Source organism: Orcinus orca, chromosome 8, assembly GCF_937001465.1.
Source record: "Orcinus orca chromosome 8, mOrcOrc1.1, whole genome shotgun sequence".
In the NCBI taxonomy this organism is placed as follows: Eukaryota; Metazoa; Chordata; class Mammalia; order Artiodactyla; family Delphinidae; genus Orcinus; species Orcinus orca.
In genome coordinates this window covers 39765442-39778441 of record NC_064566.1, presented here as the reverse complement: position 1 = coordinate 39778441, position 13000 = coordinate 39765442, and the positions used below count along the sequence as shown (strand labels likewise).

At 36.0% G+C, this 13000-nt stretch overlaps 1 protein-coding gene across 1 annotated transcript in view; it reads right to left on the bottom strand.

The window, feature by feature from the left end:
• Window positions 1-13000, bottom strand: part of SOX6 (SRY-box transcription factor 6) — a 621353-nt gene that overhangs the window by 43637 nt on the left and 564716 nt on the right. The window contains exon 15 of the mRNA XM_049713139.1: window positions 483-591. Coding sequence (XP_049569096.1) covers window positions 483-591 — 109 coding nt within the window. The remainder of the gene's footprint in view (window positions 1-482; window positions 592-13000) is intronic.

Sequence of the window (13000 nt, the reverse complement as noted above, 5' to 3'; positions counted from 1 at the left end):
AAAGACTTTATAACGGTTAGTACCCAGACACTGGCTGGGCCTTGCCCAAGCAATTATTAATTTTATGCTAGATCTGCTTCAAACTATAATTTAGTTTCCAAAACGGTTTGATTGCACCTGGGAATCACTTGATTTGGGGGTAAAAAATCCTCCTTTGTATGTTTGTCCCTTTTTTTTTTTAATAAGAATGTCATGAGGTGGATGAAACACAGAATTCTTTTGTTCATTGAAATGTAGAGGGTTCTTTTATTTTAAAAGTTTAAAATGGCACCTTGAAGTATTTGGATTGCTATGTGTTCAGTAACACACAATCTAGCTGAATTTCAAAGTCCTCAACTATAACATATAATGAAGCCTAACATTTTTCTGATATGCCAAGAAAATTGATCTGGTGACTCCCAAGAAAGACCATGAAGATCCTACATCTGCCTCAGGCACACCTCTAGAAACACACAGAGCAGCAGAACAGAAAAGCCACTCACCCTCTGCATCTTCTGGCCGAGTAAGATCGATGACACCTGGGCCCAGCTTTCCATCTTCACTTGACTTTCCTGTTAACTGGGGCCCCAAATTTTCAAAGCGTGTTCTTTCCTAGAGGAAAGAATAATCAGAGACTTATACTAGCTTCCAAAGCAGCCACTTTTTCCTTCCAGTTTCTATCTTTCTTAATGGACAAAACTTGGATTTACAAACATCATTTCTGACCAACTTGAGCTCAGAAAACTTTTCAGGAAGATTCCACTAAAGCCTGTTTATGGCACTGACAGTGTTGACAGCACCTAAACCATAGTACCTATAAGGAAAGGAAATCTGTGGCAGGTAACCTGCCAGGGCTGTACTGCACATCTCTCTGTTGGATTTGCTCCAGTATTCTAAAAGGAATGCAAATGAAAGGTGTGAGCCAAAACTGCAAAATTTGAAAGAGCAGTTTCCATTAAAATATACTGTTATTCAATGGGAGAGGAATTTTCCTTTTTAGAGATCATAGTTTGCATTGGTACTCCTGGAAAAATACGAATCAGAATTTTGGGCAAGAAGATTTCAGAAACAAATATTTCAAAGCAGGCAGACTAGATGATGGCTTTGATACTATTATTTTGCTGTGGAGTTTGAACTGTAACTTCCTAGTAAGTGAAAAGGAGAACATTACTCCTAGTCAGGCCTTGAGTCAGGAAAGTTAAACACTCTTGCCATTATAGTAGGGAAACACAAAGATGTTTTAATTGTTAGCCTGTTCTTCTAGGATCAGGAGTCTGAAACATCACAGTGAACTCTCCTCCTGTAGCTCTCTGGATCAGTAGCAGAGGGCTCATTGATCATAATTAACATGGTGTTCCTGTCTGCAGAAACACAGCACGTGTCCCCTTCTCTCCTCCTTGCTACTCTCCAGACTCAAACTTGGCTTTGTGTTGTGCTTATGAATGAATGAAACCTTGTTGTTCATTACTATGAAACAATATTAAATGTCATGTCAGCTTGAATTTACAGACATGAAATAGCAGCTTCCAGCTCCGGGAATGGTTTCTGCATGTTATACTTAATGCATTATGCAGCAGTAGAGGACTGATTGCTGTTCAGTCTATTGTTCAATGACCTAGTTCTGTACTAGGCATGTTCGGCATTAGACGGAAACACTCTGAGTGTTCTCTTCTGTAAGATGTTTAGAAACTTGGAAATATTCTTAAAGAGCAAACATACAATTACTTGATAGAGGCTGTGTCTCATTTGTACAGTCTCACTACATTTGTGCTTTCTAATATGATTATTTTTGAATATCATTATATTTCTATAATTAATTCCCATCAGTCAAATTGTGCAGGAAGTCTTCCAGTTCCCCTTCATCATGGAATATGTTGAAATCTGTGTTGGAAGAAAACACAGTATAAACCTTGCTTTAATCTAGCAACATTTCTATGAAAGACTGCAACAAAATTATAATCATGAATTTCCCCAACTGGGTAATACTAACTAGTTACAATAGCGGTATGTGGGGAAACCTCTGAAACACCACACTTATAAAAAACAGAGTGAAAATAAAAAGCAAATTAGGTATGGTTCCCCAATATCTTCTTATGTGACACTGCCGCTGCACAAGAACAAATTAACCCAGATGCAGGCCACAACAAAGAGCAACCACAAGCCAGATGAGAGTTTCACACATTGTAGGGGGGAGGACAGCTGTTTTTAATCAGCCAATTTCTATTTTTGAGTAGCACTTTTGGTTGTCATGATGTAAAGAAAAAGAATTAAAGTGAAAATAAGCAGTACCAGGGAAAGCAAAATATTCAACCTTTGTTTTATCACATTGTTTCGCATTTCAAATGTTTGCATGTGAATGCTTTCCCTATGTTAAATGCAGAAGGAGTTTTGATGTGACACCTGCAATCTTCTTGCAAGAACAACCTTTATCTGTATTTTCATGGGGGGAAAAACAACTTTCTCTGAAAATCAACAGACTGTGCTACCTATCAATATGCATATTTCAAGTATCTTTCTAGTCATTCATTCTCTTTGATTTTACCGGAAAAATATTCTCAGTAAAAAAAAATAAATAAAGTTCCTGAAAGAATATCAATATTTTGACAAGGAAGGAGAAGAGGGAAAATTACATGCCATGGTTTGTAAAATCCTAGGACAACAAAGCTTACATGATGATAATATCTTTTCTTTTATAAAAAGTGAAGTGCACTCACAATTCAGTAGTATCAGCTTGTTTTTAATCATAACAAAAAACATTCAGAACATTCAACAACATATTCACAGTGTCTTTGAAGTCATACATTTTTCTGACTTCATTGAAAAAAAAAATTATTCTGCAGAGATACTTTCCTTATAAAATATCAATATTTTGACAGAGTAGAAGTCGAGGAAGAATATCCCATGAAACACTTGTTAAATAGGCAGAAAATAAATCGATGATAAAAATTGTTTTGGGCAGTGGGCTGCATTTTATATTTGGTAATATTAAGCACTTGTGTTTGAGATTAAAGAAGGACCCTGCAAAGCCATGCCCTTTCATATAAATTTCTACCTAGTCTCCCAGAAGATTTCCTTCTTTTCTTCAAAGAATAGCTCAGAATATTTATTTGCCAGCCACATAACCATAAGATAAGAGGGTCTGATGTCTACAAGTTAGCTCTGGGCAGCTGAGCTAAGCAAAGATTTTACCAGTGAGGTTGAACATGAGCCTAGTAAATACAGAATGTGGACAGAGGCACAGAGAGAATTTCAAGGATACTTTAGTTCCAAGAGGCCCTCAACTTCTGGCCATTAAGTGCCAATGGGTATGCCCCAATAAGGAAAACATAGACAGTGGGTGGCAAGCTCTTAACTACAAGTTTTCCATGCACTTGAACTAGCTCTCGCAAATTACATAGCTCGCAAGTAGATATTTTGGAGATATAAACAAAACACCTCAATGCTAATTTTAATCTCAACCCCTCCAGGCAGGAAAACTTCCCAGTCTTCATGATGACAGTGAAATGTGCGTTTTACATGCAGTGATGTGATCAGACACTTACTTATGCACTGTCAGTCACAAACATGCAGGCAACATAAAAGTTATTGAAAAAAATTAAAGTCAGCTCTGCTGTGTTGTAGGACTATTGGCTCTCTAAGTGCTTTGAAATTATGATGTATGAGGTAGATGTTGCATATTAAATAAAGATATTTAAATGATAAAGCCCCCTTTAGTGAGAGCTGATGAATGTTAAATGTTACAAGCCACAAGACGGTAGCATTCATCATCTTCACATATTATCAGAGTCAATGACGGGGCAGCCTCACTGATGACAGATAGACTGCTGCATTATTATCCCTTATTTCCAGTGTCACTGAACAAACCATTCAACTCCTCAGGCATTATTTTTAACTTTGCATTAAATTAGTAACTTTTCCCTCCCTACCATGGCAAGATTGATCATTTCTGTCTTTGCACGGGTGGAGAGAGAGAATGAATTTGGGATAACTGAAAAAACAGAGGTTTATTTTCATCTAGTAAAAAAAATCAACTCCCTCTCACTGGCAACAAATGTAAAATTGTGATATGGGGAAAGAACAGCAATGAAACAGTAAGCACATAATAATGGCTTTTCTTTGCACTTAGATAAAAGCTGAATTTTTGATGTGCACAGTATATTTTAATAAAATTTTATATACTATGTTTTATACACTTACTGGCTATTCCATAATAATGTGTGTGCTAACAGTAAAATTGCTCTTAAATTTATGTGTGTTATTTATATGTTCCCACGTAACAATGCTTTTTGTTGTAAAAAAAAATTCTGTTTATTAATGTAATTTTACAACCACTGCATCCAAGGTCCGTGGTAAATTAATGACATTTTTATTATTTTATAGTGTCATTAAATTTTTACTGATCACTCCATCAAACAGAGGCAGTAAAGGCCATAATGTAAACTGGGACACTTAGAGCAGGCAGCAGGAAGACATTCCATATAGTCTGAAGAAAACTGCTAGCAATAAATGATATTTATACCATCTTTAAGCATGTGAGAATACTTGGATAAGTTTGGCAAAACTGTTTCAGTAGTAGAGTGGATTGTGTACTTAAATAACTGTTTGCTTGCCAGTGAGACAAGCCTTTTCCAAACCATATGTGAGATGACTGATTACAGCCATCTCCTGAAAAACAACATGTGAAAGGTAACAATGCACTGGGCACCCTCCCTCTGGATTTCCAAGACTGACCAACCTATACCACACCTCAAATGATTTCAACATGGTCCTCTTTTCCACAAACTGAAGTGGAAAATTGTACATGCTGAGAGAGGCTTTTTGTTTGTTGCCTTACAAACAAATATATTTCATTTGACAGGCAGACATGGCTGGAAAATGATGTGATGCATTTTATTCCAGTGGTCTCAATGAGAGGTACTTTACCGATCTGTATTCAAAGGTCTTTTCCAAAGAATGTCTGAATATGAGGTCATTCATAGCAACCACAGAACACACACCTAAGAGGCCATTACTTATATTTCAGCTAAAATGGGTAAAAAAAATCTCATGTTACTTTCACATGTAAGTTCCATTTTAATTAGTATACTCTACACTAGCTCTCAAATATTCTGTTCATAGAATATTAGTATATATATTTTATACAAATATTTTATAATATTTTCTACAAATACATACATATTATATATGTCATACTTCTATTTGCTATACAGAAGATAGAAAATAGAAAATTCTACGCTCATTTAATCACAAATTTAGAACCACCTATCTCCTACATGGGGATTTTGGTATGAATATTTTTTAAGTAAATAAGAATTTTGCTGTTATGTCCTAAAATACTTATTTAAATACTAAAGAACATTTAAAACCATTCAAATTTGTAATAATAAGGAATTTTGCAGGGAAGATTAATACTACAGTGCTACCAATCATGTTTCTGTGTATTCCTGAAGCAGTTTTCTAAGAGAAATAACAAATATATGCATTATGAATAGAAATTCTCTAAGGCCACCACAGTATTCTGGGATACTACCTACCCTTAAAGTTTCCGCTATGTCTGAGTTGTTGAATACTACCCAAAAGAAGGTTTGCCCTTTCATCCCGGCTCCAAGCTTTAGTGTCTTTCCAATCCTGGAAAACTCTTTCTCAAAAGTAAAGACTTCCCTGCAAAAGCAGCTTTCGCCTTACACAACTCCCCTTCCCATCCTCTGTTTACATCAATACCAACTGGTCAGTACTATTTGTCTCAGTGCTTTCCTTGCCCCTCTGTGCCCACTTAATCTTCCAGGCTTGCTGATTTTTCTTCTGCAGAGCCTCTTGCACTGGTCCTTTCCCTCCATGCCCTCCCTCATCACCGATCCCAGCACAGACCCTCACACCTGCACTCCTACATTACTGCCGCACCTCCTCTCTGGTCTGTCTGAAACTTGACACTGACCCCCGCATCTGCTCTCACTCCTCACAGGGTTCCACTTCATGGCTCTGATTTAAAACCTTCCATGGTTTCCTATTTTCTATTGCATTTTATCCAAACTCCTCTACTTGGAGGAGTTTCAAGGTCCTTTATACACTATTCCCCACACGTCTTTTGAAACTCAATTTCCTACAACTCTCCCATCATACATCCTCTGCTCAGGTATAATAATACCATGATAAGGCCTGCTTCCTCTTCCCCATGCCCACTAGAATGATGCTTCCTTCTCTCTTCTTCCTTGCCAAGTTCTATTCATATTGAAAAGTCCAAGTTGTCCATTACCTCTATAACCTCTCTGATCTACTTTCTGATATGCAAAAATTCCTAACTTTCCTTATATAATTAGTCCCTAGTTACATACTATTATTAAAGAATTGAGCTTTGCTTCATGTGCACCTCCAACTCTCCCCTAACAACATCAAAAGATTTTTCAAGCCAGGGATTGTGTCTTGCACCTTTTCTATATATCTTACGTAGCATTTACTGTTAGTGTCCATAAATACTTTCAGGTTTTTACAAGCCCACATAATTGATTAATCCACGTAAATCACAACACCCTGTACAAGTGTGTCCAAAAGGAACAAGAACTACCAATTTTATAATATTTCAAGTTTGTGAAAAAGATTTTAGACTCAACACTCCACACTGTATCGATGATGTCTCTTTGGGCAATAATCATCAAAGCAAGGAAATCTGGAAAAATACCATAAATATTTTGCAAAAGAGGGAAGTGAGCCATTTTAGAAGAACACAATAGAATAATACAATTTAATTATATAACAATATGAAAAAGAGGTTTTTGAGTCTGACTTGGAATTTCTGCAGCTTAACACCTGCACCTTTGCAAAGTCTTTGCAAAACACAGGCAAAAGAGGACAATACCCACCACAAATGCTTGGCTTAAAAAGCAGTACACATTTAAAAATAAAAAGTTTTTTGTTTGTCTGTTTGTTTATTTTTAAACAGGACAATGCTAAGTATAATGTTGAGAGAGAGTCTATACCTTACTCTGAAAGACTTGCTCTAATTCCTGGCTCTGGACGTATCTTGCCATGATGTGATTCTCAAGAAATACTACTTAAGCACATGTTATTTACTTTCTATTGACTTAACAAGCTATCACTTTATTAGCCTTTATTTTACATCCTTTATTATAAATTTAGTAATTTAATGAAGGATCGAAAATGTAAGCTTTACACTGGAAAGTAACCACAAGTACTTTTAAAAAGGTGATTCTTTTTATGGAAGGAGTTACTTTGGAGGCACTGGGATTTACTTTCATAATGATATTTTGATGGTCCCAGAGTCAGTCATCACAATAAAAAAGACTCTGGCTGTGAGAAATGAGGTAATGGACCTCATTGTTAAATACCATTTTGTCAGCTAAAGCTATTAATTTGTCTACCTTTTAATATGCTCTTAACACCAAAACTGTGCTAGGACTCATGAATCATTTAAGTCCTAAGTTTTCCAACTGTGTTTGCTTCTGTAGCACAAATACATGTATTGGAGTAGAAGTAGGAAAGGGTGTCATTTACTGATCATATACTACGTGCAAGGCTCTTTCCAATGAGTATTTCCCTTTAATTTTCACACCAATACTACAAGGAAAAATATTACTATTGCTGTCAGTTTTACAAGAGAATAGGTGAGGCTCAAAAAGGATTTTTTATATTTTAAGTCACTTAACCAAAATTTAGATAGATATTTTGGCTGAGGTGAATTTAGAATAATAACTCTACAACTTAATTACTATGTGATCTCTCTGAGACTGTTTCCTCATTTGTAAAATGGAATAGAAAATGCTCATGCGGCAGGGTTGTGATGATTAAATAAGAGATTATATGTGTGAGTGCTTTGCAAAAATAAAGCAGCTCATAAAATATCCACTTCTGTTAAAGATATTATTTAGCACTTGCTAAATATTTCAAAGCTAAACACTAATGAAGACGGTGTCCTAATCTAAAGGCCAATATCCATTCTCCTGTGTCAACAACACAACTATATAACCAAATATGCTTTCCTTTTTGTCTTGGCTTCAAAGCATCTTCGAACTAAATTTAAATCTTAGCCTTAGTAATTATGTAGTAACTGGATCTTGTTTTCCTCTACTTATAAGCCTTCAAATGCTCCCCATCATACACATGAGGAGAACCAAACTTCTCTGTGCAGCTTGTAAAACCTTATAGGATCTGGTTTCTTCTCTCCTCATCAGCTTTACGTCTTACTCATTCTGGTTTATTATCTCTATTCCAAGAAGATAGAATTTCTTGGAGTTTTCTGAACAAGCTATGATATTTTATGCCCTTGTATATTTGCATACACCATTCCCTCTTCTAGAATGCGTTTCCTTTACTGATGACATTATAGTTTGTCCGTTCTAGGCCTAATTAAAGCATTTCTTCTGGACAAAATCCTTTGTTGACTGCCCTCCACCAGCTCCCCTGTTTTGTTCCATTACCACACCATGTTTATAGAAAAATGCATTAAAATTATTGGTTTATGTATCTATTTACATGTCTCCCCAACTTACTCTCTAAGGTATGGTGTCCATGTCTTAACAACTGTATCGTCAGTGCTTCTCATGATGTTGGCACATACTAGACACTTTGGTTGCTAAATCCTGATAATGCTGTTAACACTATTTCCTTCTCTTTTTTCATTTTAATTTTACTTTAAAATTAAATTAATTTTCAGATCTTTTTTGAAAACACTGAGATACAGATGATTAAAAGGTAGATAAATACAAAGGAAGATATGTAAATTGGTTGAACAATAGAGTGATCTCTTGGTCAGGGTTGGCTTAGGGCTGAAATATAGGAAGTCTGCCTAGCTATTACTATTCAAAAGGGCTCTGCAAAAATACTCCCTAAAATGTCAACCACAACCATTTCCAAATATTCTTCTTACACACTCTTACATTGCTGAGCAATCCATCATTAGCAATTTATTCTTGGAATTAATTCATAATGTCAATACTTCATGAGAATACAATAGAATAAACTGTTAAACAAAATCATATTAATTTCAGTTTAATTCCTCTACAGAAACAAGAATATCTCTAGGAAAAATAATCCAGATGAAACTACATGAACAGAGACATAAAGAATTTGATCAAGGGGGTTCTTTAGGTACTGTAATCCCAAAGAAAATAATTTCAAAAGAGTCTGGGAATAACCAAGCTAAGCAAAGATAGCTGTTAAGCACTGAACTGTGTCCTCTTAAAATTCATGTGTTGAAGCCCTAACCCCTCATACTTCAGAATGTGATTGTGTTTGAAGGTAGGGTCTTTAAAGAGGTAGTTAAATTCAAATGAGGTTATTGTAGCTTTGTAGTATAGTCTGAAGTCAGGGAGCCTGATTCCTCCAGCTCTGTTCTTCTTTCTCAAGATTTCTTTCGCTATTCAGGGTCTTTTGTGTTTCCACACAAAATGTAAAAATTTTTGTTCTAATTCTGTGAAAAACTGCCCTTGGTAATTTGATAGGGATTGCACTGAATCTGTAGATTGCTTTGGGTAGTACAGTCATTTTCACACTATTGATTCTTCCAATCCAAGAACATGATATATCTCTCCATCTGTTTGTATCATCTTTGATTTCTTTCATCAGTATCTTATAGTTTTCTGAGTACAGGTCTTTTGCTTCCTTATGTAGCTTTATTCCTAGGTATTTTATTCTTTTTGATGTGATGGTAAATGGGATTGTTTCCTTAATCTCTCTGATCTTTCATTGTTAGTGTATAGGAATGCAAGAGATTTCTGTGTATTAATTTTGTATCCTGCAACTTTACCAAATTCATTGATGAACTCTAGTAGTTTTCTGGTAGCATCTTTAGGATTTTCTATGTATAGCAACCTAAATGTCCATCAACAGAGGAATGGATAAAGAAGATGTGGTACATATATACAATGGAATATTATTCAGCCACAAAAAGGAACGAAACAGTGCCATTTGCAGAGATGTGGGTGGACCTAGAGATTGTCATACAGAGTGAAGTAAGTCAGAAAGAGAAAAACAAATATCGCATAATATCGCTTATATGTGGAATCTAGAAAAATGGTACAGATGAACTTATTTGCAAAGCAGAAATAGAGTCACAGATGTAGAGAACAAACTTATGGTTACCAATGGGGGAAGTGGGGGATTGGGATGAATGGGGAGATTGGGATTGACATATATACACTACTATGTATAAAACAGATAACTAATGAGAACCTACTGTATAGAACAGGGAACTCTACTCAATGCTCTGTGGTGACCTAAATGGGAAGGAAATCTAAAAAAGAGTGGATATAGGTGTACGTATAACTGATTCACTTTGCTGTACAGCAGAAACTAACACAACATTGTAAAGCATCTATAAGCCAATAAAAATTAAAAAAATAAACTGTCAATAGAGCTAAGGCTGAAAAACTTTGGATTAGGATAGCTTTTTTTTTTTTTAACTCATCCCATAGGTATATATTTGTGATCTTTCCATTATAACCCTCACAGTGATATTTTTGAAAGTGGCCTTTAAAAATTGTCTACAATATAGTTCAACATTTTCAATTCTGAATTCAAACCTACAGGAAAAATGAATAAACCTGTATTAAACAAAAATAAAATAAAATGAGGCCATTAGGGTGGGCCCTAATCCAATCTGACTAGTGTCTTTATAAAAGGTGTAGATTAGGACATACAGAGAGACATCAGAGTTGTGTGCTCACAGAGGGAAGACCATGTGAGGACACAGTGAGAAGGCGACCATCTGCAAGCAAAGGAGAGAGACCTCAGGAGAAACCAATTCTTCCAACACCTTGATCTTGGACTCTTAAACTCCAGAATTGTGAGAAAAAAATATCTGTGGTTTAAGCCACACTGTCTGTGGTATTTTGTTATGGCAGCCCTAGCAAACTAATACAGTGGCAACTTCTGCTTCTTGTGTTATAAAAGGCTCTTGTCACTGGCCAAAAAATATCAAAGTAATAAGGAAACAAACATGAGGTCCTACTAGCCTCAGAAACAATACTTTAGAAGCTTTTGCCATTAGTATCTAGAAGTGATTCTATCTATTAACAACTATAGCTAGCTAGGATTCTTCAAAAGAGAAAGTTCGCCCTTAAAGAGAGGAAAGACTTGTAAGGGCTAGGCAAAAGTTTTCAAAATTCCAGAAACTCATACTTGAGGCAAGACATAGAATCAATAAAGACTGACACAGCTGTTCAGATCACCTCTCAGGAGGCTGATACATGCCACTGGACCACAAGTTCCTTGGGGGAGGGAAAGTGGCTCTTGATCCTCTCTACCTCCAGCTAGGACTGTATCCTATAAGCACAGAAGAAGCATGCAGCACATGCCTGCTGAAATGGACTAGTGTCTGCAGAACTTCTTGTGGATATGTTTTATGGAGCTTTCAAAAACATTCACAAATGATGTATGACAAGTTCCCCTCAGGATTTGAAGAGTACACCAAGCTAAGCAAGTTCTCTCTCCACACTCCTGGCAAGGACAGTATCCTGTATATCTCCTGTAACATACACTTAGACTCTTGTCACTGATCATCAGATGATAAATGATAAAGTAGCGTTAACTCTTAAGATATGAGACCCTTTTAGGCTTGGGAGCCACTGAGTTAAATTAGTTTCATCAGGATTATAGTGCAAATGCTTTCTGTCTCATTCATATGGTTCTAATACAGTTTTAACCAATTGCAAGGTTATTTATAAGTTTGCAACTCCCAAGTAGAGTTATAAAGTGTTTAGATTTAAGCAAATCCAGTTGTGTGGCAGCCCAACTCCTACTTATATGTGGTTTCCAACTTTTTATTCCTATACAGAGGCATGATACATATTTGTTCCTGAATATTCTCTGATTAACTATTTGTTTCAGTAACAAGGTCACAAAAAGCTCCATTGTAAAATTATACAAACTCCTATTAAAACTGAATACATGATTTAAAAACTGGAGAATTTTATCTCCACTTAAACCACCAGCAAGACTTTATATATTCTAACATTTATCACATGAACAAAGAGTATCACAATAAAATTAATGACCAGCTAAGCAAATGTCTTTGTCCAAAAAATTCTTGGGAATTCTGTTTGTTCAAATCTAGGTACTTGATTTCAGATACCTACTTAATTTATAATCTATACTTTTAATATTGTTTGTGGAGACACAGGTGCAGTTTATTCAAGTTATTCAAAGCTATCTAAACCAAGAATGAATATTTTCTTCAAAAATATACCTTCTATTTCAATGTTAGCTGGCAAACTGATAAATTTGAAGAGTTTTTCCTCAGAAACATAAACACAAAAAATGGAAAAAATGTAAGGTATTACCACCATGTATTTGTTTTAACTTGTGAGATATATAAATATATCACATCTCCTAAGAGATTTTCCTATAATTAAACATGTGTTCTGCAAAAATAACACATATCTTAAAAAGAAAAATAGGGGGCATGAGGAGGCTTTAGTGCTGGAAGGAAACGTAAAGGCCTCTTCACTCAGACAGCACAGAGACCAAGGAGGTTAGGATGCCTACCCCAAATCCCTCAGCTGACTGGTAACAGATCCAGGACACACCACTTAGCCTCACAGCACTTAGCCTGCAGACTCCCAGTCTCCTTCCCCTTCCACTGAACTATTCTGCATCACACGTGCTCTTTACAAACAATGCTAGTTCCTGATTACTCCACCTGTAAAACGAGGGAGCTGAACCAACTTATCTCTATGGTTTCTTCCAGCTCTGAAATCTTACAGTTCTACGATGCTCAACTTTTTTACTCCTGAGACCCACACTGCAGCACACATTAGTAAAGTCACTTTGCCATGTCATAAAAAATTGTGAGCAATTATTCATATTCTCAACAAAAATCACTCAAAGATAATTCATTTGTCAAACAAGCCTACCAAACCATGCTCACACTTAGCCAGAAAGCATTTATTTGCTACTTCTGAAGTTCCATCTCCAACTTAGGCAAAAGTGATAGAAGGAAAGGGACCCAAAGCAAGGGAAAGGCAAAGGAAAGAGGCAAGTAAAATCAAGGGAAAACGTTTTATCTAAA